The sequence below is a fragment of the Apis laboriosa genome, unplaced genomic scaffold (genome assembly GCF_014066325.1).
Source record: "Apis laboriosa isolate Shangri-la unplaced genomic scaffold, ASM1406632v1 scaffold35_cov144, whole genome shotgun sequence".
Classification (NCBI taxonomy): domain Eukaryota; kingdom Metazoa; phylum Arthropoda; class Insecta; order Hymenoptera; family Apidae; genus Apis; species Apis laboriosa.
In genome coordinates this window covers 888,230-915,956 of record NW_025222966.1, presented here as the reverse complement: position 1 = coordinate 915,956, position 27,727 = coordinate 888,230, and the positions used below count along the sequence as shown (strand labels likewise).

The 27,727-nt window shown below is 24.7% G+C and overlaps 2 protein-coding genes across 2 annotated transcripts in view; both read right to left on the bottom strand.

Moving 5' to 3' along the window:
• Positions 1-10,464: 10,464 nt before the first annotated feature.
• LOC122715454 lies at positions 10,465-12,009 on the bottom strand. The gene is made up of 2 exons (XM_043937668.1): positions 11,449-12,009; positions 10,465-10,754 (listed from the first exon to the last, which is right to left on the bottom strand). The coding sequence occupies exons 1-2, from the start codon at positions 11,726-11,728 to the stop codon at positions 10,465-10,467; spliced, it is 570 nt and encodes a 189-aa protein (XP_043793603.1). The 5' UTR covers positions 11,729-12,009.
• A 5,370-nt stretch (positions 12,010-17,379) lies between these two features.
• Positions 17,380-27,727, bottom strand: part of LOC122715437 (cytoplasmic dynein 2 heavy chain 1) — a 37,427-nt gene continuing 27,079 nt past the window's right edge. The window contains exons 31-39 of the mRNA XM_043937632.1: positions 27,222-27,655; positions 26,304-26,438; positions 25,481-25,710; positions 24,656-24,865; positions 22,678-22,966; positions 21,079-21,588; positions 19,474-19,733; positions 18,655-18,849; positions 17,380-17,623 (exon numbers count right to left, since the gene is read on the bottom strand). Coding sequence (XP_043793567.1) covers positions 17,380-17,623; positions 18,655-18,849; positions 19,474-19,733; positions 21,079-21,588; positions 22,678-22,966; positions 24,656-24,865; positions 25,481-25,710; positions 26,304-26,438; positions 27,222-27,655 — 2,507 coding nt within the window. The remainder of the gene's footprint in view (positions 17,624-18,654; positions 18,850-19,473; positions 19,734-21,078; positions 21,589-22,677; positions 22,967-24,655; positions 24,866-25,480; positions 25,711-26,303; positions 26,439-27,221; positions 27,656-27,727) is intronic.

Sequence of the window (27,727 nt, the reverse complement as noted above, 5' to 3'; positions counted from 1 at the left end):
ATTTTTTTTGAAGGATTAAGTATTTTTTTTTTTTTAAATTGGCGATTTTTAATGATTTTTATTAAAATAAGAAATCCCTGTTATAAAAAATTTTTAATGAATCTGAGTAGTATTTTTACTTATTAAGTATAATTTTTATTTGTATTTAATTCGTGTAATAAAATATATTCTGTATACTTCGTGTATTCTGTTATTAATCTAATATCTACAGATAAGTCAAAATGCATAAATATGATGGAATATTAAGTGAAAATATTATGTGAAAAAATGAATCAAAAATATGCAATAAAATTAAAAAAAATATATAAAATAAATTTTGTACTTTTGTTTTAGAAATTAGTTTTTGAAAAAATTAAATTTGAAAATTCATTAATTATTATGATTCTTTAATTGTATACATTCAATTTGTTTTTTTTTTAAAAATAAAGATTTTAACGATAAAATTTTATTTTCATTTTTTATTAGAGTAATCAATCAATAATTCATTTGTATTCAATCAAAAATTAATTAATTTCATTTTGAAAAATTCTTAAATTTGATATATTCGAAAACAAAGCTTCAAATAAAAAAATTTTATTTTATATTTTCAATTTATTTTTTCATCAATAAAAATTATTATTCTATTTCTGATGTATTTTCTTCTATATATATATATATATATATATATATATTATTTATTTCGATGCTTAATTAATTACTCGTTTATGATACAATAAAAAATATATTATGATTGTATTATTTTATATTATTATATTCATATTAATATTTATTATTACTTATATTCCATCTCTGATATTATTATAAAACATAGGTAGAATAAGATTTTTGCAGGTTATGCACAGATTCCATCATTCTTATCGAAAACATCTTATTAATTCAATTAAAACAATCCTAAATTTATCAAATATTAAATTATTATTAGTAAGTAGACCGAGTAGTAAAATTTCCAACGTGTATATTATTATTAAAAATAATTTTAATTAAAATACGATTCATGAATGTTTTATCTTTTCGACAGTTAAATATCGCCACTGTACTTTCAATTCATGCTCGTAATGCTTCACGAACGAGCATTAGGATCAATTAAGATAAGCGGATTTTTCGCGTAAGTATTTTTCTCTCGCGTTAAAAATCTTCTTTTTGCTTCGCAACTGCAAAAGCAAAAAGCATGTGATACGAGAGAGCGCAACTCGAGTTAATTTTCACCCGTAGTGAGTTTCTTTCGCGTATCGCTAAAACATTCGCGAGCTTTGTGACATTTAACTGACAGAAATAATAATGGTGAAAAATAACTGTGCGACAAAATCCGCTGCTCCGCATCGAGCCTTAACATTTGCGGTGTTTACTTCTTCGTTACTAACCCTTTCGTTACTAGAGGTGACTATAATGGCCTGATGTTGAGTGCTGTTTATATATTAGTGACAAAGTTGTGCAAATCGATTAAAATTTGCGATTGAATTACGATTAAAAAATTAATCGTTAAAAAAAATTGCGATTGATTTGATCGATTCGTGATTAATCGTCGAAAAAGTCACGATTGATTTTATCAATCGGTTGCCGATTAATGGTTAAGCCGCGATTAAAAAAATTCATCATAATCGTAATCGTTAATCAATTTTGCACGATATTGACTAATGGTGACTCTGGTCACCCATATAAATTTTACATAATAGTTAACAATGGAAATAGTTGACTATAATTAATATTTAATATGTAGTCATAAGTAATATTTAATATTTTATATATATATATAAATAATATATATATATATATATAAGGGTGACTATAGTCACCTATGAAAATTTCTTATTATAATTAACAGCTAGTAGTAGCTAATTATAATTATTAATATTTAATGTATTTATAATTAATATTTAATATATTGATGACGAAAGGTAATTATAGTCACTCATGAAAATTTCATGTTAGTTATTATAGCAACTATGAATACATAAATTTATATCTTTAGGCTAAATAACATTATTTTGTTTCATTATTTTGATATATAATGTAATATCAATTTACAAAACAATTTTTTTATTAAAATTAAAAAAATATAATTTATTAAAATTATAAATATTTCAAAATAACCTAATAAATTTTAATAATTACTACATGTATAATAATATTTAAAATATAACGTTTTTAATGCCATCCTTGTCTCGAATCGTCTTCGAATTAAACTGTGGAAGAGTTAAATTTGTAACTTATATATTTTTTTTATCATAAGTCACTAAAACACTTGTTAAAATAAAGCTCGGAATATGTTACTTATTAAACCAGATTTATAATAAAATTTTTAAAAAACATAATATAATTTAGTTCTTACGACAAATTTATTTAATAAGTATTATTTGTAATTACAATATTCATTTTTATCTCAATCCTAAATATATAAAGTATTCGGTGACCTGGAATATATGGAGACTGTATGAAAATAATAGTATTAAACAATTTATAGAATTTTATTAATTAGATACATGTTTGTTTATGATTCATATGTATATGTATTATACATTGACACGTTAATTGCCGAATTTTATAGTACTGAATGTATTAGAATATTATCCTATATTTTGTCACGATAAAAAGATTGTAATATTCATATGTATAATATACATACTTATATATGTATAATAATATCTATTATTTAAGCAAAATATGGCTGCTTTTTTAATACTTTACATTACTATGACATTAGAGATATCAAAAAATATAAATAATTTATTGAAAAGAAATTTTTAATTAGCATTCAAGTTTATATGTTAATTTGAATAAAAGACTAGCAATTCGTATATTGTTATATTCTAACAAAGTGTAGCGAAAGGGTTAAAGCGTATTATTTGTTAACAATGATATAATATTCTTCGTAATCCCTTAACTAGCGCATTTAAAACGATTATAGCGATAAATTGCGTGAACGAATGTTCTTTTACCGTTGGATATATTAATTTTATTATATTTCATGAAATGAATGCATCTTTTTTTTTTTTGAAAAGAAATTAAACAACTGTAAAATAAAAATTGATGATATTTATTTATTTATCACCTTTCTTGTTTCTTATTGTAGAATTGGTATTATATTATAAATTTTTTTGCAAAGAAAGATTCTCAACTCAAAAAATTTGAAATTTTAGAGATTTAGTATATATATATAGATCCAAATTTATTTCTATAGATAAGTAAAATTGATTTCTGAAAATTCGAATTTTCGATATTTAATTTACAAATTATAAGAGATAGAAAAAAGTCTTTAGATAAAAATTAAATATGTATTCTATGATTGAATTTTAACTTATTTTATAATGCCATTTTCTTAAATAAAACTGTACTTAGAAATAGAAATTTCTATGTTTAATCTAATCTAACCTAAAGTTTTAAAAACCTTTAATTTTATCTTATTAGTTATATTTATAAACATTGTTTGATTTAAAATTCAACAAATTTTTGAATGTATTTTTCCAATAAATATAAATCGTTTTAAAAAATAATTATAAATATATAACCTTATATAATTATATAGCCTTTTTTAAATATTTTCAAAAATTTTTATGGCATTATTTTCAAATTTATTCTAATCAATCATGATAATTAGATTTTGATATTCTTATAAATTTAAATAATATTAAATTTCATTATATAGATTTTAAAAATTTTCATTTCGAAACATGAATTTAAAAAAGTACTTTCTCTATCCTTTCATTTTTATTATATCCAATAAATAACTAAGTATTAAATCAAAATATTCTAATTCTCTACGATCACAATTTTTATTGCATATAAAAAAAAATCATTTAAAATATTTTCATTCAAAATGTAAAAAAAAAAATTAACAATTGTTATAGGAAAAAAAAAAAAAAGAAAAGAAAAAAATATTTTTAGAACGATGTTATATCAATAAAATAAAACGATAAAATATATAATAAAAATATATAATATAATATGATATATAAAAACGATGATCGAATAAAATAAAATCTAAATATATATATGTAGAAGAAGTTAAAACAATTTTAATCAAACTTTTTCTCACTATTTTCTTTGAAACTTCCAACAAAAAAAATCCTCGAAGAAGAATTAATGAAACGAAATCCTACGTTTCTCTTTTGCAATCTCTTCAAGTTTAATAGTAACTTCGATGCGATATTACTTTCTTTGGAATATTTTTATAAATACAGCAAAAATTAATATTTTTTACCTATATTCCCTAAATTAGAAATAATAGATAACTTTTTACAGTCAATAAAATTCTTTTATATTATTAGTTATTTATACTATTATTCTAGTTCACATATTATAAATTTATGAAATTTATAGAAAAAAAATATGCATTATGGATGAACTGCTACAATTTGTGGTTGAACTTAAAGAAGAGATATTTTATGCATGTTTTAATATATATTCGTGGAATATTTTTGAAGAATCGATTCGAAAGTCTAAAATACAAAAATTGATATATAAAATTTTCAGTTAGATTTATTTATTAATTTTATTAAAATTACAAACAATTAAATTTTGTTTTAAATGTAGCAAAATAGAAATAAAATGAAATCTATTTCCATTAATTTGCTTTAATTGCTTCTAACTTAATAAATAATTCTTGTGTATCAATTTTTATATGTATTTTGATCTCTATCAATTTTTCAAATATGTCCATAAACTTATATAACACTCTACACATTGCATTAAACTTCAGAAATATTGAGAATCATAAAATGTATCATTTTGTCCAGGAATACAAAAATGTATAAAATATGCATTTTATTTTTTGATGTAGAAATAATAATAAATAAAAAAATAATAAATAAAATATAATAATAATAATCATAATAATAATAAATAAAGAAAATCAAATGAAAAAGTTTGAGGAATTTTTATGTATAAAAATATTATATAAAAATAATATTATGAACATATAAAATTTTTTTATTTTTCCTAAATGAAATCAAAATCAAACTACTACATACTGGAATAATAATACGAGACATAATATGTTATTTTGAAGAAAAATAAATTATAAACTGTATCTTACTAGAAAGGTTTCAAAGATTTCGATATATATAAGTATAATGTCAAGTATAATTTCAAATATAATAAAATAATCATAATTATATGAACAATTTATTGTTATTATTTTACGATATACAATTTCTGTGTAATAAGCTCATAATTATTATGATAGATAACATATCTTTATAATTTATTTTTAAAATCTTTGAAAAATTTTAATTATATTATTATCGAGAATCTTATATATTTCTACCAATTTATTCTTTCACTTTCTCTTATTATAATAAAAAACACGAATATTTCAAATTTTCATTAATACGCTGAAATGTACGATTACTATAATATAATTTACTTTTCTATTTTTTAAAACTCATAAAATAAATTGAAATAAACACTGGCTTTAATAGACTCGCGTGTAGTAAACTACTTTATTATACGATCGAAATATAAAACGTTCATAAAACAGAAAATAAATTAAATTAAATAAAGAAGTATTTTTTAAACAAAATTATCAATAATATATCAATAAAGACTGTTTCAAGTGTCATAATATTTCAACCTGATATTTCAATCATTGTCAAAATTATCCGTATTATGTATAGATCGAAACCTTGGTGTATCAAGTTTCCATTCTGTCTCGTATTCGTAGCCTTCCCTCCTCCATAGGTTACGGATCATAAACCAATTCGAAATGGAGCCGGAGGGATGTTTAATCGATTCGCATGACGATTTTAGCCGGTAGGGTTAACTGTGCGCCACTAATTTAGACTGCAACTAGGTCTGTTTTGACTGCAGAACGGGAAACAAAGAGGCCACTGTTAAGTACGCCATGCATTGTGAACGTCGACCTAAATACTCCGATTTTCCCCCTCGGTAACGAGCCAAGGCTTAGTCCCGTTCGTATTTCGTTTTCACGAAAGTTAGGTGGTTTGTTCTCTGTGCTCTGTCCTCGTGGGCTGAGTTGCGAAAATTGTTTCTGCTGAATTGATCCGAAAAATTGCGGTGTAAGGCTAAGCTCGAGCCTTAATTAACTCTCCATCGTTGGTCGCAATGGTGGTTAATTGATGGATGAATAATTAAGCGGTTTCTGAGAAATGCATTGAAGACTTGCCCTGTTCCTTGAAGTTTTAAGAGAAATTATTTTAATTTAATGAAAACTTGAAATTTAATTTAATAATTAGTAATTTTAATGAATAATCCCTAAAGTGAATTTTTTTTTTTTTTAGAAGTGAGTACAATATTACGATAATTTAAGAAAAAATAAGTTGTATTCAATTTTCAAACTGATATATGTATTTTTATTCCATAAAAATTATAATTATAACAATCTTATTATAATTGTATAAATGTAAAAATTATTTTGTTTTATTATTAGTATTATATGAAAAATGAAAAAAATCAAAAAAATGACTTATCTTGTTTTCTTGGTATGGTTTTTACATTTTTCTATTACTATGCTTTTTTTAACTTTTTTTAATTAAATAATAATAGAATATTCAATTTCTAATATATATTTTTCTTTATTTCCAATATTCAAATTTCTAATTTATAATTTCGTTTTATGTAGAAATATATATCCTTGGCTTCAAAAAAAAAGTTTATTAATTAACGTTATATCATCTAATATTAATTTAATATTTCTGTGAAAAGAAGTAATTTATTAATAAATTAATAGAAACTAAATTACGCTTAAATTATATAATATATCACGATAATAATAAGAAAATAATAGAAAATTTAAATTTCAGGAATGAACTAATTTACTATGATAATTTATTATGATAGCATTATTGTAGTGCCTCATCTATAAACCAAGATAATCTTTCTGATTTAATCAACGATTCATTAATGATAATGTAAATTCAGTAAACTATCTCATCCTAATACATATTTAATATAAATAGATTTCATGGAGTTGATTAAGCACTTTATTATTATAAACTATTCAGAATCCGAAATTTGATGTTATTTATCATATAAATTGATTATTCATAACTCTAATAATTTGCATTCATTAGTTAATCGAACAGCTTATTACACTTGAAATTTAAGGTAGATAAAAGTCTAAGTTCCGGAATATTTGATTGGTTTAAGCGGATACGGATCCTTTTGGTCCAAGAAGTTGCTAAAGTCATTCGATTTTCTGGGTCAGAGTTTCCAAACTACTTTTCAAAATGAACTTTACATCGTACTTTTAGTTTGACCTATACCATCTCCATGAAGATTTATAGACGAACTTCTCCAACTACAATCAAATCATTGATATTGCTTTCGTGAAGTTCCGTTCAATCTCGTGTACGATTTTCTCTTTTAGCGATGAGATAATATTATTTACTTTTATGAATGGAAATCATTTAAAAAAAAATATTAATTATGTGCAATCATATTTCTCGTTTTTTATAAAAGAGCAAAAATTCAAATATTCAAAATTAAAATTGCATTTTTGGAGATGTTTTTCATAAATTTGATAAATTAAAAAGAAAAATTATTTTCTTTTATTTTATTTTATTTTCTTATTTTATTTTTTTTTTATTATTTTCTTAAATTATAAGATTTAGTTTTATATGAAATGATTAATCGACTTATTAGATTTTTTTATTATTATTATTTTTTTATTATTTCATTTGTAATCGAAAAAAGAGTGTATAATTTTATGAAATTCTTTTTAATAATCATTTTTAATTAGTTTCTAATAATTATTATTATCCATTTTATTTCATTATGTTTAAATAATTGAAACTGAAATTTCCAATTGTTATTAGATAAAGAATATTTATTTTTTAATAATTTTGATTCATTGTTATTTAAAATTTTGTAATAATGAATAACAATTGTTCAATTATTTTGAAAAAAGAAACCCTTTTGTTTATCCTAGTAATAAAGATGATGTTTTATTTATTATTCTCTTTCTCTTATTTAAATTAAATGCAACAAGTTGTATCCGCAGGGAAGACAAGAACATTCTTTAATTAAGCTTTGTTTCTTTTTTCTTCTCTTTTTTAGCAAGCTCCTGTTTTTTTTCATGCAAATAACTTTCGGTTTCGCTATTTTGCTATTATAATGCGAACCAAGCTCCTGAATAGTTAGAATTTATTATCTAGTTAAATAGCTGTATATTTTTATTTTGTAAAAATAAATATTTCCTTATGAAGAATAAAATTTTTAATAGTTAAACGTTTGTTTATTAATTTATTTGTCAATATATCTTCTATCTGTTTCATTTTTGTTATTCATTATATAAAAAATATTTAAATAACGATTACGTATATTAGTATTATTTATATTGCATTATTCGAATATTCTGCTTTCGCGAATTAAATTAATAAAATATAAATTTATTTTCAAATTATTTTTTAAAACTCGATGTGATATGATATAAAGAGTGTTTATAACAATATATCCTATTTATTTTATGTGCACATATTTCTATCTTTCTGATACACACATGCATTGAAAAATTCCTTGTATCATTAATAAAAATAAGTTTACGTTTCTTTTATTGGTTTTAGATTCAGATTTAAAATAGAAAAGAATCTAATATTCTCGAAACTAATAATTTTTAGATCCATGTTTATTAAGATTTTTTTGTCTGAAGTCCAATAATAACTTTTATAAATGCTTTATATAAAATAAATTTAAATCTCTTTCTTAAGTAAATTATATGTATGCATATATGCAATATAATTAATTGTAATAATCAATATTACAAGTAACTAATACAAACCATAATCACAATACACAATTTTTAAAATAATCGATCGAACATCATTCATTTATTATATAGAAAATAGTTGAATTGAAATTTATAAATAATAATATTAAATTATTTAATTTTTCTTTTATTGAAAAAATTTCGAAAAAGTTTAATAACAAAACGGATAAGATTTGAGGATATGACGTAACCGAAAGGATTAAAAATTTATGTTTCGATAAAATTTATTGATAAAATAACAGTTTTCCTGTACGAATTACACATGAATTTCTTAGTTGCGAATTTAATGGAAAAAAAGTCATCGAGAAGCGTGGAACGATCAAGTGACGTATTGTTTCGTAAACTCGTAACTTGTATACATTTTTATGCACAAGGTGTAATGTGTATTTTTCAGAAAACTCGGAGTGAATTATAACTTTATATCGTAAAAGCGCTCGAGAGTTTTAAAGGGAATACGTGTAAGCTTAAAAGAGCAATTGAAAATATTCCGTTGCATAACAAGTATGTATAAATATGTCAACGTAAATTGTGGAAGAAAATAAGAATAAAACTACAAATAGACATGGACTTGTAACTTTTTATAACTAAAGTTTCAAGAATATATATTTACGTTGGATTATTCACGATTTTTTTTATTTTTAACTATGTTTTTCGTTTGGAAATTTTCTTGAAAATTTAAGTGAAAATAGATATTTGTTAGTCTGTACGCGTATTTTATTTAATATTTATTTAATAAAATATATCATAGAATTTAAAGGATGAAAATTGGACAGTTTCTTTATGAATAAATGATGAGTTTATTTTAAAACTACATCAAATAAATCTTTATATCTGTTATAATATTTTGATTTATGTTCTATAAATTATTGATTTGTTCATAAATCAGATATATTCAGAACAAAAGAAATAATAAAGTAATGAAATAATTTACGTTTATATTCTGCATTAAATTATTCCAAAAATTCTTTTTATTTGCATATATAATGATCATGATTTGAGAAATATATTGTCTTCTGAAATCATAATATTAATATAATTAGAAAATTAATAAGTTATATATTGATTAGATTATAGATTCCTATTAAATAGAATAATCAGATAATTTAATGATTCTCCATAAAAAGATTCTTTCAATTAAATTAAAAGCTTTTTCAAATACCTAATTCAAAATTATTTTAAAAAAGAAGAATGGATATTTTAGGGAAATGGAATTCTGATACTAAAATATTTTGAACATAAGATATATAAAATTTTATAAATTTTATAATAAAATATCACAATACGTAAGTGAGATTCGTTATTTTAGAAAAATATATCTATATAGTATAGTATAATAAGAAAGAAAAAATGAAAAAACTTTTAACAACCAAATATTTCTATTGAATTAAATTATAATTATAATATATATACAGTTTCGTTATATTAACAAAGAAATATATATTTTATTTGTAAATAATTATATATTATTTTATATATATTATTTGAATATATATTTTATTTGTAAAAAAAAATTAAAAATAATCAAAGAATATTGTGTTCAATTCGACAAACAAGGCAATAAACAAGATAATCATGTACAAACCAATATATTAATTAGTACAATTTTATACATTAATGCAATACAGTAACAATAATAGTAATATAGAATAAATTATGTTCAGTTATAACACAACTGTAATATACATTTTGCATAAATTCTACTTAATGATCTATTTGCATTGAATACAAGCAAGATTCAGAAACTAAGTCAATTTTAGATGAAAAGCAACACCTCGACGTAACCAATTATCGTGTTCCTCTCTAAGACATCCAACCGGAAGCGAGCAAATTAATGCATCCCTTTGCGAATTCGCGTAAACTGGAATATTAACGATATCTTTTACGTCGTTTCCTAAATGATAATCTATTTTATCTCTTGCTTTATCCTCGGTGTAATTTTCAGGTAAGAAGGCAATTTGGCAAGTCGGCGCAGTTGCAATGGAAGCTGCGTTTGCGTCTAAATCCTTCAAAGTGCCATCTTCTATTACAGCTCCTGAATATAAAATATTTTCTCTTTTATTAAGTAAGTCTCGTATCATTGAATTTATTTTTGCTTAATCTCAATGTCTACACGTAATATTATAAATTATTTAAATATTATATATTATTATAAATTATTTAAATTAATATATATTTTAGAAAATGTATATTTTATTTTTGAATTATACGTATTATTATTGATGGAATATTAACGATAAATAAATATGTTAACAATGAGAATTATAATAGTAAATTGTGTGATATAAGCAAACTTTTTTATTGTAAAAAAAAGGGGAATTCTTTAAAAATATTCAAAAGGACAAAGATGGATATAGAAAAGAAAGAAACAGAATATGGAAAAAAAGAGAAACAGATGTATTGAGAAAATTTGACACAAGCTGGTCAGCAATTAATAATCAGATCAAAGTGAAATTTTACAAGAAATGAAAACAAAATTAGTGAAAATGAATATAAAATAAAAATTATTGAAATAGAGTTAAAGAAAATTCGTGCTTAATTATGAAATATATCCCGAATTACAAGAAATCCTCGAAGATATTTATTAAGAAATATAACGTAATATCAATTCTATAATTCTATAGCCGATATACTATGTATTTGATTATTTAATTTTCCTTTAATTTAATTTGACAGATCTCTCTGGAATATTTAGATTATTTTTTTTTAAATTAATCGAATGAAATTACCAGATATTAAAAGTCCCTCGATGACCAACGATATCTTCCAATCGTTGTTCCTGTCATTTTCGAACCAGTTCACGCAAAGACGAAGATTCTCCATAGGCTGTCGCGTTTCACGTGCAGTGTGTTGTTTAAGAACAGTCAAAAATGCCCGCGGCCTTGCTAATCGCGACATATCGACGACAGGTAAAAATTCGGACAAGAATCCTTCCAAAGCTTGATGCCTAAGTAACAAGCCTTTAACGAAAGGCAAAATCTCGTTTGGACCATACTTCCAGTTTTCCATCCAATGTTTGGGAGTCTGGAAATTGAAGATGCTAACTGGCGCTTGATTCTCTAACTTTAACCCAGTTATAAAGTAAGGGTTACTGTAAACGAGGATAGTTTCAAAGTTGATACTAAGAATGGATTATAAGCGACACACGTTTATATAGTTAACTTACAGCAAAATTAAGTTTTGAATCTACGAACCTGATTTAAAGTAAATTATAATAATAATTAATATAAAATCTAAAAAATAAATGATCAAAGTATTTTTGATTATTTTGTTATTGGATTTATAATAATTTTCAGGTGAAGATAATATATTTATGTATGAAAAAATATTTTAAATAATTGTTAGAAAGGATGATTAAGTTTGTAATTTTACCTTGGTATCCTCGAAACGTGCGGATTCCACGTCAACACGAATAAGATTCAATGTTTTCTTGGTCAAATTCATTTCATCGATAAAAAAATTTTTCAATGGATTTTTATTCTTCTTTTCTTGTTCCACTTTCGATGACCCAAATATCGAACCATTGCGATCAATCAATTCTTTCAAATCTCTTTGAATTTTCATTTCCATTTTCTTGCTATTCTTCTCGTCGTTACCAGACACTTTGATTAAAACACCTATCGATAATTTTATGAAAATTTATCTGAATTCTCTGATCCTTTGATCTTTCATTATAGGGTTTAATACAAAAGAGAGTAATGCTATGATGACAGTGATAATTAAACGATATTAAAGCTTTTATGAAAAATAATGTTTCAAAGAAATTAGAATTAATTAATATAATTAGAATTTTTAAACTTATTACTATAAAGATAATGTATTTCCAAAAAATGTTTTTTTATTTTATTTTCTTTTTTCTTTGTTTAATTTTAAAAATTGAATTAAAAAAGAAGCTTTAATAAAAATTGTTTTTATTGCAAGATATTTCATGTAATTATTTTACTTGACAAAACACACATTTTTTATACATTTTATTACATGTATATTTTATAAATAATTTGAAAATGATAAATTGTAAATTTTATTTATAGTATATATATAATCTACTAATCAAATAAATAATAGATAACATAGAAGTTATATCTTTCAATTTTATCATTGTTCACGAAACGACTGTGTTTATGTGCAGCAATTATTATAATAATATTAGACAAGAATTTCATGATGTAACTCTCTCTTGCACAGAAATTAAAATAAGGAAAAACAATCATTTATATGTGTAATTGTAATAGAATTTTCGCAACGTAGTTATAAATGAAGAAATAACAAGAGATGTTGAGATTAATAAAAATCTTATTTTTTACATTTTGTATCATAATAGCCTTTTTCCTCTTTCAATTATCAATCATATATCTTGCACATGTGTTCGAAACCACATCAAAAATCAAAAGAAGTTCCTGATGGTGGATATTGATTTTCGATAGATGGAAAAAACAATAGCAAAAAGATGAAAAATGTAATAAAATCCAAAACATATTGGTTGAACAATACTTTTATCAAACGCATATGCAAAAGGAAATCTATTTTTCATTTTTCTGGAAAAAATTCATGACGTGAATAAGAAATTCCCATAATATTGCGTCTCGAAGATATGTGTTTTGATTACCGATATTTTATTGACATCTTATTAATAATTTTCGATATATCGATAATATCGTTAAAATATCATTAACGGATAAAAGATTAGAATTTCTACTTTTTTTAATTAAAAATTATTGTTAAGACACGTGAAAATGTTACCTATGTAATAAATTGCAACAAAAATAAATAAATATTTGATTGAAAAAATTATATTATTATATATTATTATATAAATTATATTACAGTAACTTAAATCACTTTTATTAGTGTCATTAATACTTCGAATGTATTCAAAAAATCAATGAACTATTATTCACGCATAAACAATAATAAATTAACAATAACAAATTTATAATATTGTTATAATATTGTTAATAAAATTTATAATATTGTTAATAAGTTAACAATAATAAATTTTAATAAAATAGAAATTATATTTATTTTCATCCATTATCGATTCATTTCAATGATTATTATCAATATTTATCAAATATTAAATTAAACGAACCTTTTAAATGCAGCAATGCCGCCTCAGCCGCGGTCCTCTCCCAAGCTCTGTGCGCATTCGCGGGTAATCCAAAGCGCTCCTTAGGCGAGTCGTTATCCGAAACGTGTTCCAAAGCTTTGACCACGTCCTCGAACGAATCGTTAGCCACTCTGAGAACACCTGCCAACTTCCTACGTCCTTCAAACACCTCGGACGACCAGACATCTCGAACGATCGAGCACAGCGCCCCCATATCGTAATCGTCCTGAAGACGGCCCCCATAAATGGCCACGTCCAACAATCCTCTCCCAGTCTGCCAATTTCCATCCTTGTCTTTCTCACTCCTCTTGCCCTCCATTTTCCTCACAACCAATTCGTAAGCAGCTTCGAGGTCCGACTCGTTCCACTCGTACGATCTGATCCAACCCTGGGGTACGAACTTTCGCCGTTCCTGAAGAGTGGCGTGCAACCAGGACAGCAAAAGGCTGCCAGGTACGTTCATGGCGTTCTCGTGCTTTTGATGGAGTTGGTGGAGGGAACGTTTCACGTTCCTTTTCACACCCTCGGGTGGTTCGTAAGCGAGCTTCAAGCAGAGACCAGCGAGACTTGGGTAGAATCCCATGCATTCCTCGGTGGTTAACCAGATCCTCGTTGCGGGATTCTTGTTGGCCGTGCACATGGGCGATCTAAGGAGACTTTCCAATCGGGGAAGCCAGTTGAGGGCGAGATGCAGATTGCTGAGGAGGATCCAGTTCCCGTTTCTGTTTGGTAAACAATGTTGATTCGTTTTTTATTTTTTTTATTTGATTCATATTTATCGTGAAAAATAATTTTCATTCCGTTTCTTTCCGTTAAATTTTCAAAAAATCTAATCTTAAAATTCAAATAGGGCCTATAAATTTTTTAAATTAATATTGAATAATCTTATATACTTTCCAAATTATCCAACAATTTAATGTTAAATTATTTATTATAAAAAAAAATACTTTTCAAATATTTCATATTTATGAGAAAGAGTCTAAGTAAGAATTCTTCTAATCTTTTTTCTTATACTTTTCTTTGATTATTAAGTGTTTAAATAAGCATGACTATTTTAATATTAATGCAATTCTGTATACAAAATATGAAAATATTAGAAGAGAAATTGTTATAAAACAAAATCAAAATAATATAAAAAACAAGGAAAGAAAATATAAAAAAATATAGTAACAAAGAATATAATAAAGAAATATAATAAATATAATAAATATAATAAAGAAAAAAATTAAATGTAATAGACAAGAAAAATAAACTTGTGAAGCTTGATAATTTTTTCATAATGCATACATCATTAGAGAATTATTCTTCTTATCTAAATATTATTAAAATATATAATAAAACAAAGATTATAATTAATTTAATACGATATGATGCACCATTGAAAAGATCCTTCAAGTCAGGATTCACCTTATACCTCTGGTACGGTATTCGTGAGAATAATGAGACTAGTACTGTACATTTACATAGAAATTTCTTATGCTCTATTAAGACTCAAAGGCATTGTTCCACGTTTGTTGATGAAAATTGGATCCGACGGTTATAAGCTGAGTAGGATCTTCTGACTAGGATTATGACATAAATTTATTATACATAATTATGAATTAAAGTGGAAAATTTGCAGAACTGTTAGAATACTACTATAAACGTTTGATCATAATATTTAAATTAAAAATAAAAGTTTAATCTAATAAGATATAATTAAAATCTTAAGAAAATACAGAAAGTTTGTAAAAAAAAAAACAAAAATAATTTTTTAGACAATTAATTTTTAATTTAGAATGGCCATCAATTTATATTGAGATATATTATTATAAATATATCTACATTATTCTCATATATAAGTAATCATTTAAAAAAGTCTGATTAAAAGATTTATGTTATGTTATTGTTATTTGAATATTTTTAAATATTTAATAGCAATGAATATCAATTTATATCATTAATATTTTGAAATAATAAAATAAATTATATGTTAAGCAATAAAAAGATTGTTAAAAATTTTGTATCTATACAATTTATCTCACGAAAGTGAAATATTAATATTAAAAAAATATCAGTTTATTTATAAATTTTTAATTCATTATCGATTGTTATAAATTATATTAACTTTTCGGCATACTTTCTATATTTATGCACAACAACAAGGCTTTAAATATTAAATAGAAATTTTTATTATAAATATAATTTAAAATATGATTAATCAATCAATATTTTAAACATTTTAAATTATTGATATAAAATAACTACAGAATTGGTGGTTATTAATTATCACTGTTAAACATAGAATTAATTCATAGAAATAAATTTAAATAATATTTCCATAATAATATTTTAAATAATATTTCCAAAATGATATATTACCGACAAGCATTCTCCAATGCAAGTTCAGCTTGGACAACTTGACCCTGTCCCAGGGACACCTCGACAAATCCTGTGGTGGATGCGACACGATTATTCGCTAATGCCCTCAACTCAGAACCAGGATCAGCTCCTGGTGACAGAAGTAGCAACACAGGATATGTGGTTTCGTGTTCGGCTACTTTCCTCAGTGACCAATGTGGTGGCGCTAAATCCTTCACCCCTTAACAAACAATAGTGTAAAAAGAAAACAAAAAAAAATGGGTTAGTATTTTTAACAGCATGAGCAATAATCGACATATACGTTTTATAACAACGAGAAAGGAACAATTGATATTTTTTATCAAAATAAATCGAAATTTGTTTTTTTTTGTTTTTTAAAAAGAATAGTTTAAAATTCAATTTTTATTGATAATTTTGATACTTGTACATGCTTGATCATTTCGATGAATCGATTATATTAATATTAATATTAATCTAAATTAAATTACCTAATACTTCCGCAGCCAATTTCGATAACGCTGTATGCAAATAATCCGGGCGAAGGGTTTTGATAATTAAAATCTTTTGGAACGTGGTTAAATTTCTTTCAGCGTAGATATTACTGACGTCCTTTAACCACGATGGCGTCATTCTCGCCGTTATCTATAAAAGATAAGACGTGAAATTATTCTTTTATAAAAACTGAAAATAATATAAAAGTAAAATATTCATTACGCGAACTATAAATTTTTCGAACATAGATTTTTCTTAGATGAATATGATTTATATTTTTTTTTTTAAAATAATTACATCGAAATTGAGATAACAGTAAAGAACAGTTTTTATTATAAAATTAGCTTCCAAGTTAAAATATTTTTTAATATAAAAGACTGGGATTAATTTTCCATCTTATCCTTTTGTTTTTTTAATATCGATGATTATAAATTTCTCAATATTATATTACTTTAGCCAATTTCATAATTCCATACTTTAACTGTTTCATTATTAATTTTTTAAGTATTTTCTAACTTTAATAATTAATACATTATATATATACGAGTGTACGAACGTATGTGAACGTATGATCAAAGATCAAGTTAAACTTTATTTCCATTGCTAGAGATAATGCATGATTAGAATAACAGAATGTTCGGATATTAGGATATTCGGATAATAGAGGTTCTTACTATACTATAGTTCAAAAGTGGATTCATTAGAAACTTACTTGCGGAAATGCTAAAGCTAAAGTTCGAACCGATAGACGACGTTCCTCGGGTACCCAATCAGGTACTTTGTAATCGGAATCTTCATCGCCGTTTAATGGAATTTCTCCTAACAAGAAATTTCTCTCAACGTCTGGTACGGAATTTAATGAAAGCGCCAATTGTAATGCGACTGGCAATCGATGTTCCCTATACACGGCTTTGGAGCAATAATGAAGGGACAATTGTATTAACCTGTAATGAAAATTCTTATATTATGTAATTAAATAATAATTAAATAATCATTGTATAATTATAATTATTTTATATTTTATATTTTATATTATATTTATTAATTATATATTATATTATTATATATTTTTTATTTTATATTTTATATATATATAATTTTATTAATTTTGTGAAGAATCCATACGTGTATTTAGCTTTTTTTTTTTTAATTAAAAAAGCGCAATGAATATTAATATAAATAAATTAATAATTAGTTACGATAATATTAATGTCACGATAAATATTAATGTAAGTAAATTAATTATTGATCATATAAAATATATGATATGAAACTATTGCGATCAGCAATTCAAAATAACAAATTAAATTTATTTTTTCGTATAAAAAAACGTGAAAAGAAATTAAATTTCGTTTCCTCATCAAAACTTTCATTTAAAAAATAGAGGAAACGATTTTATTAAATTTTTATCTCGTTTCAATATCTCAATTGATTATTAAGAGGAAGCCTATTATGCTTATCAATGAATGTGATTTAGTGACCTGTATATTTTTCTGATTTGATTAATAAGATCATATAAGAATAAAAAGTCGAAGAATAAATGACGAAGATAATAAGTGAATTAAAAATTATTCTTTTTTTACATGATGATATCTAGAAAAAAAAAATAGAAAAAATAATAAATCGATATAAGTAAAAAAGAATTTTTTGTTAAGGGATATAATTTTATATTTTTAATAACTTTTCATTCATTAATCGAATATTACTATTTTTGGAATTGTAGTGATTTAAATTTTCCTTAATTTTATTAAGGTTTGATCAAATTTTAAAATAATTTATGAAATTTTAATATTTAATATCGCTCATAACAATCTTATAGTAATAGTATAGAACTTTAAATTGATTTAAAAATTATTTAAATTAAACATTATTATTTAAATATTTATTTAATCAGTTCAATTGCAAATGAACTTACTTACTTGATCTAAATTTAAAAAAAAATATCATGTAAATAATTTTTTAAACGTTTACTAACCGTTTTTCGACCAATTTTTCTTGTTCTTTTTTATCTTGAGAGAGTATCGTTTTTCTGTAATCCTCCGCTTCCAAATAAATATCAGTGAAAGCTTCTGCAGAGAATACGTACAATGGATTCAATGCAGTTAGGCCTCTCACAGTTTTATACAAGTTTGCTGCGAATTTAGCCAATCTCTCATGCTCGTTGGCTCTTCTGTAAACAAGTTTATAAAACAAAAACTGAAATGAAAATTAAATTCATTACAAGCATCCTCTCGTAAATTTTTTTTTCCAGACCTTGTTTTGCGACCAGTGAACATTTATAAAGAGAAATTACTTCATGAATTCAGAGATTTGAGAATTAAAAAAACTTTCACGTGAAATATGCTATGCATAAAGTATTCCACAATGAAACCAGAAATTTCAAATTATTTGAAAAATGAATTATTTTTAATAAAAACTTACGAATGATAACTTCAAAAATATTTTACGCGAAATTTAATAGCGAAAATATTTAGCCAGAAAAAAAAATAATTTAAATATAAAACATACTTATATATATACGATTAACTAACAAGTGCAACAATTTTTTATCTCAAATTGATATTCAAAAATATTTTATGCTTGTAAATTTTCGTTATAAAATGTTTCATTATAAATAATTGCAAATAATTATTGACTGTAAAACTATTTTGTGACGTCTTTAAGAATCAAGACACAATTTAACGATCATATCGTTTGTTTCATTGAAATTTTTTTTTAATCATTTTACAAATATAATTTTTTCATGACTTTTAAAATATATATTATACATATTTCTTAACGAAGTTCCACCGACCTGGTAACGTCTTCCAAGCTTCGTCGACTTTCCTCAAGGGCCAGAGCTATTTCTTTAGCTTTCGATTGAGTGGCTTCCAAAGACGACAAAAGCCCTCCCTGGGATCCTTCAGACTCCTGAAGGAGGTCTTGACCTCTGGCGGTGGCCAGCTGCGCCAACAGATCCAATCTTGCTGTGTCTCGTTCCCCTGATAATTTTTCCTCGCGTTCCAACGCTTCCCTCCGTTGCGACGCAAGCTTCGGTGTCTCCTTCAACAGAACCTACCCCCTCCCCAAGGTTATAAAGTAATTAATCTTCAATTTCAATATTTTACTTTTCAACGAACTTTGAACGATCACCGTAAAATTTTCCAATCTTAATCTTTTTTCCAAGCATCATTCTCTCTCTCTCTTTCTCTCTCTCTCTCTCTCTCTCTCTCTCTCTCTCTCTCTCTCTCTCTGTTTTGTTATTCTAACTAATTTTTCTTTTATTTTTAATACGATATAAAGAGAAATCCATCACGAGGATGTGGTAAGGGTAGAGAATATTAAATTTGTATATGATTTATAAATGGAAATATTCTATAAATAGAATGATTTTTAGGTTATGTAGTAAAATATATTTTACAAATATAATTATTATTTAGATAATTAAGACATACTTTACAAATATAGTTATTTTTTTTGTTTCGTATAATTTTATACATAATAATACGAAATATATTATTGAGAAAAGAATATAGAAAAAATCTAAAAGAAAATGTAATTTATATTGCCATTTTTAAAATGTTATCAAGAATAATTGAATATGTTAAGAATTCGATTGATGTATGTTTCATAACTATTATTTCCCTTTGAAATATATATTTTTCTTCTTACAATTAATTAATAAATGTCCCTAAAATATATTATTTTTTTTATTCTTCGAGATATATTGAAATATTTAATTGTTTTCTTTGAAATAAAGTTATAACATTCATTTAAATCGATTCTATCAATTTTTCTTTTATTTTTAAAATTGACATTTTATATGCATTAAAGGAAAGAGTACGAATATGAGTTATGAATATGAGACACTTTTATACAGTATTAATAATTTTGATGATGATTGTAGTTAAAACATTATAAACACTATAATATCGTTTTATAATATGATATTATATATTAATATACTAGTTTTAGAATATTAATAAAGATTTGAAATAGAGAAGATAAAATAGAAGATAAAAAATTGATTGATAGGAACATAATTAAAATTTTTCAAAGATTTTAAAACAAATTATAGAAATATATTGTCTAATTATGGATTTATCATGATTCAAATACAATTCCAGAAAGTAAAATTTACATATGCAATTATTGTAAAATAAAATAAATTGTTCATCTAATTGTGATTATTTATTATATTTTATATTTATCTATTATGTTTATACAAAAAAAAACTTTTTATCAATACTTATGTAATACATTCTATATAAAAATTATTTTTATTTATTTATTATTTTTATATGTAATAACATATGTAATAATATATAACATTTATTTATTTTTATATGTAATACATTCTATATAAAAATATTATTAAATGTTTAATATACATTAATCTACAAATTAAAATTTTCCTCACCTTCTCGACGAATCTTTCTGCCAGGCTCTTGCTACCAGCTCCAAGAACGATTTTAAACAAAACTGCATCTACTTCTTTAGGGAAGCCATCCAATTTATCTCGTCTGGTGGCCAAGAAAAGTTTGAAACCCTGAGGGGCTGGCAAAGTTCTTTCCCCGAGTTTCAAAGGACGTCTACGTAGCAACGGCAATAAGATCGATGGAAATTCAACTATTTCCTCGACCAGTAACGGTTTTCCAAATCGTACAGCCAATTCTAACGTTGTTAAGAATTTTCCATCTTCTGGCTTCGTGATCTCGATTCTCGAACCGATGTTATTCTTCAACCACGAAACCGCAACACCTGATGGATCCACGAATATTGGAACGAGGGGGCCTCTGAGTGCGCAGGAAGCGCCAACCAGACTTCCGGTATCGACTGGTAAACCTTGAGCTCGCCACAAGAGTCTTTCTCTCTCGGTGATCAGGAGATCGATGGCTGATTTCTTCCATTTGTCATCTTTTCCAGTATCCTGCATTTGAATATTATTTGCATTAGATATCATGTAAAATTTTACTTACATTATAAAAAAATTATAATTAATAGTATATAAAAATTTACAGTCTAATAATTTGTTATTTTGCAACTGAAAAAAATGATAAGTTATTGCTATTATCTATATGTTATCTATATCCTATATTTCATATAAATTTTGAATAAATTCTTTTTTTAAAAAAGATACTTTTTTAATAGTAATATTTTATACAGCATACTTTATATGTTGTTTATATATAACATAATATAGAATTAGTTTAATAATTTATCTATAGAAATTTATTTGCATTCTGAATGTTAAAATGATGACAATAAAGTGGATTGAAATGAAAAAATGAAATATAATGGAAGAAAGTCAAATTGAATAATGAAGAACAAAATCAAATTGAATAATGATGTTTATTTTTTTCTTCTTTTCTCTTGTATTATTCTTCAACGCTATAAATTTTAAATTTCGCATGGATAATAATTTCATATACTTGTAATTCAGTCAATTAATTCGATGTCAGAAACAAGACTGGAAATGAAGTTTGGCTTTAAACTTCCTGTGATGCGAATCAGTGTGGCATCCGTTTCCCTGATGAAGCTAGCAGTAATGTCGACGAAACGTTGGATTACTTCATCATAATGACTTATACTTGAATGTTTCAAAATAGAAACTCAATTAACCCAAATTTTTAGATCTTTTAGAATTGAATTCAGAATTTTATGAAAATATGTATTTAATGAATAGAAAAATGTGATATGATATAAACACTATGTGCAAAACTAATATTTAATATTAATATTAATATTTAAGATAATAATAATATCTCTTTGCCAATAAATATTCTTTCAATTCTGATTTTCTTCACGTAGATGATATTTTCTATATAAAGGAAGAATATGAATATTAAAAACTTAAATATTAGGGATACAGAAGAATATGCATTGTTTTATGAAAATTTTATTACTAATAACTAGACATCTATACATTTGAACTTATTAATTTAATTTCATGTGATTGTAACTTTGATTAATATTAATATTTTTGTTTTATATTATAGGATAAATTTACTAGATTTACCTCATAAACCAATAAGGATGCAACTTTAGCAGCTTCGACATCCAATCTCTGTTTCCTGCTGTTCAATTCCTCCAATTGTTCCTGCCAATTACGATGCTCCGTATCCAGTTTTTGCAACAGAGCTCTAGCAGTAGCTAATCTCGCTTCCGTTGTCTCGGCACGTAGCTGAAGAGCAGCAGCACCCCTCGAGTGCTCCGCGAGTTCCTCTTGAAGCTGTGCCACGCGACTTTCTACGGTGTTGAGTCCAGCAGCAAGCTTTCCAATCTGAGCTTCAGCCGCTGACAGACGTCTGAAGTGTGATGCATAATTTATATTCATCGTAAAGTCAAGTATTGAAAGTCAAAAAATATTTAGTTGAAATAAAATGATGAAATAACAAAGTAATCTTTTTTTTTTTCAGAAATTGTCAACTGTAAAATAATTTTAAAGTTTTTATAATTTAATGAGGTACGTTAATTTGAATATATTAGTGAATTATCGAATTTGCCTGAAATTAATAATATCTTCATCAAATCTGTGTTAATGACTTTAATTGGTAGGATAATTGATATAGTATGATTGTAAAAAGATAATAATGTAATTTTTTTATGTTAATTGCCACATGATATTATTTTAATCTAATATAAAATGTAATATAATAATATAATAATATATATATAATATATAATAATAATATAAAATGTGGTAAGCATTATGTTTCTTCAACAAAGTAGTTAAGTAGAGTTATTTAATCATTATGAAACAAAATCAAGCATTAAATACATTGTAAACAAGATGTTATATTTTTTAATATAATAAATGTTATTATACATGGTATTATTTATGGTATTTTGAATCAAATGAATCTCCTTCTTGAAAGTATAAATAAGAAAGAAAATTCTTTCATCATTGATTAATTAGATTTTAATTACAATTTTTATAAATATAAAATTTATATTTAAAAAGTTATATTTAATAATTTTTTAAAATTTATACTGTTGCTATATAAATAATAATTCATATAATAAATATTGATAAAAGATATTATTATAAGAATTATCATTCATATAATCCAATTTTATTCTGATTAAATTCTTAATTAACTATAAAGTGTATCTTTTACTTTATAATTTAATAAAAATCATTGGATCAAGAAATATTATTTAATTTCGTTTAAAAGATATATAAATCAGTCAAAATAAAATTGTAAAGAAATGAAAATAAAAGAAAATATTCAGAATCATTGATATTTTCGAAATATACAAATTCGCATAAACAAATTTACGATAAATTGCTTTCAAAATTATATAATATTCCCATTACATTCTTCTAGGATGATTTATAACAAACATCGTTATAAGGAGATTAAATAACCACGAAGGTAATCTAACTTATGATGTTAAAAGAAAACTATTCAATATCTATATAGCACATTATAGGATTACATAATTGAATAAAAAAACCTCAGTAAAATAAAGTAAACATAGATCTCATAATCATTCACTTACTACTGATTTTTACATATCACATGCGATATTTTCCTCAGTATTTACAAATCATTTTCTGAATGTCCTCATTCAATTTCCATGCATATTTCATAAGAGAAGCGTGCCAATTCTCCATCGTTGACTTAACGAATCCAACATATTTGACAAATAATTCGACATAAATCTTTAATTTTCTTTAAAAGAGTTTGTAAAAAAAAAATAATAATAATAAGCATAAAAATAGTAGAAAACATATGAAACATATATAAATTTCAAGAAATCAATATTAATCTTGATGTTAACGTAAAACAAAACGATTACATTCCAAAAATAATTGAGTTTTCGATTAACGTTTAGAGTTCTTTTACTCAGTATGATATCCTCTATGTGCCATATGAATCTCTATATGAATCTTACTTGCAGCTATATGCATTAAAGAAAAAATTGATTATCAATCATCTCCTATTATTATTAAACTTAAAAATTAATATGTTTGAAAATCGATAGCATACTCGGCCAATTGTCGCTGTTCCCTCTCGAGAGGCGCGACTTGCTGAAGAACCTGGCCGTATTGAAGATTAGCGAGGACCCAGGCCGCCAAAGGGGCCGCGGCTACCGAGGCTCGTTTCGCGGTTTTCTCCTCGAAGCTCTCCGGTCGCTCCTTGACCAACTTGGCAACAGCCTCCAGACTCGACGGTGTGCTTCTTCTCGCGTCCCACGTTCTAAATCGAACAAAGAGACTTAATTTTTGGAAACTTGGTTGAATGGTTTCTGATGAAACCATACGTTGAGAGACGAGTTTTATTTAAGAATCGAGTACGATCGAGTTTGATTCTATTTACATGGCCTTGATGAATACTGAGGGAAAGAATGTTGTTTCGAGTGTAAATTTTAAAAATTAATTGGTATTAATACATTTAAAAAAAATAATTTCAAAAGAAAAGAATATTTACAGATGAAAGGAAATAAAGTTCTAGTTTTCATTAAAATAATATGGAACATATTATTTGATTAACTTAACTAAGAATATCTTTAATAAATTAATATTATTGAAATGAATTTCTATTATTAATGGAATATAAGTGATAATAATATAACAAATTAAATTTCCAGAATTAAATTAGTCATGATAGTTTTTAAAAAAGATTATAGAAGAAAATTGTAATAATTTATAATTACAATTTGTAATTTGTCAATTCATTAATATTATTGATTGATAAATTATTGTATTGTAAAAAACTATATGAATTTAATATGATAAATATATCTTGTAAAAAAAATAAAGAAATAAAATGAAACTGTAAAAGAATTAACAATTTTATTGTCAAATTGTTTACCTTATCTCGTCCTTAATACCACGTTTCGCCAAAAAAGTTTTCATGCTATTCCAAGACGTGTCTTTTATGCCCATTAATCGAAGGACACCCTCGAGAACGTCTCTCACAGGTGCTGGAGGTGCTCTCAAAGAACGAACTTCCGCTAATGCGTCAGCGCTGATGCCAGCTACTGCTTGTGCCGCTTGTTCTACTAAGGGCTCAACCTTTCCTAATTCTTCCTCGATATCGGCCTGTATAAGACAAATTCGATTTATTTAATATAGCGAGTATCATAGTGAGGGATAAAAAACATTCTTACATCTAATATGAATTTAATTATAATAAATCTATAATTTTTAACATCTTTCAATGCTTTTGTAATTTTTTTATGCATTAATCGATTTTGATGAAATTTTATGTATGTTTTAAATCTTCGTTATAAATATAGATAAAAAACTTTAGAAAACGTAACTTTTATTTTTATCTTTAAAAAAAATTCCAATCAATAGTAATTTTAAAGAAACATTTCATACATTATCTAGAAAATTAATATTTTAAAAGAATTTGTTTGATTCATTTTCAAAAAATAGATATATGAATATTTTTGTACCTATTATATATGTTATATAATTTGAAATATTTAGATCGAAATATTTAGAAGCAAATATAAATTTCATAATATAAAAATTATTATCACTGAAAAATATTTTATTTTGATTACAAAGAAAATGGAATATTGATATTATTCTTTGAAAAAATGTAAATATGTATGAATAATATATAATGTATATGTATATGATATATATATATATATATATAAATACCAACTGTGTGGTTTATTCACCTTTCTACGAGCTAGTTCCGCACTTTCTAGTTCAGTTTCAGCTTTTAAATTAGCCATTTCTCCCCTTTGTCCCGTAGCACCTCTCATCGTAGCTGTGATTTGTTCCAAAGCTGCATTGGCACGACCTTGTTCTGCCTAAGAAATCGAGAATTATTATTGTATATTTGATACAAGACATTTTAAAACACGATGTTATAATTTAACAAAAGACTACAACAATAAATACTTAAAAACTTTATACAAATCAAATTCAAACATAAATTAATCGATTTAAACAATAAATTTTACATGATAAATAATATTCTTTGAAAAAAAAATTTAGAATTTTGTAAAAATAATGTGCAATTTTATTATATAAAACTTAATTATTTAATTTTCTTTTAATAACTATTTATAAAAATATAAATATTATTCTCTGTTTATAATGATTTTTTAATCTGTATCAAGGTTAATCATCAATTAGTGATCAATTAGTGTTATATTCAATTTAGATCAGGTTAATTTTGAACCATTAAATTGGCTAACAGTTAAACGAATTTTTATTTAATTTTGATTTGTTGAAATTTAGAATTAACAAAAATTTATTCATTTTCTGATTTCATGGTTATATTGGATATTGAATTAAATCAAATTTTTAATAAACAACAATTTAAATTGATCCAATCTAAACTATTTTTAATAATAACTTTTTAATGAAAAGTGATACCTTTTTGTAAATATTTATCAAACATTTAATAAAATTGTTTTTCAAAATATATAACATCTATATTTCTTACACGCCTACAATATTTGAAATTTTAATAAAAATATCCATGAAGAATCTCAATAACTCTAATTGAAAAAAATCAATACTCCAAACATCGTTTATACCCTAAAATAATACTACCACAAAAAATACTTGCAAGCGTTAACATATACCTCCAACTCCTGACGCTGTTTCGAGACTTCATCCTCTAGTTTAGCCACTTGCTCTCCAGCTTCCTTCAATTTCCCTACGCCAGCTTCGAGGCTGTTTAATTTTTGCTCCACTTCCTCGCTCCAAGTCACGTGCAGGTGCTTCCACGTGTATAGAAGGGCGAAGAATCGGGCCGGTGCTCGTTGCTGCCTTGGCGCTTGAAGATGAGCCTTGACCAATTCTTTGATACCGGCCAACGTCTCCTCGGAGTCTTCGATATCGAGACCGTTTTGCTGACAGGCTATTTCGGTTAAAAGACCTTCCCAAGACCACCATTCGCTGCCGAGACCTGGTCCTATCGTCACGCAGTGTCTATGAAGACCTGAACGCGATAACCAAGGTGAACGAAGCTCTCCTGTGTCCACCATTATGGCCACTCGAAGATACTTTCTCAGACCTATGGAATTGTATAGAATCGTTGATAATGGGGAAAAATATTCGAGAGAATAAAATATTATCACATTTAAAG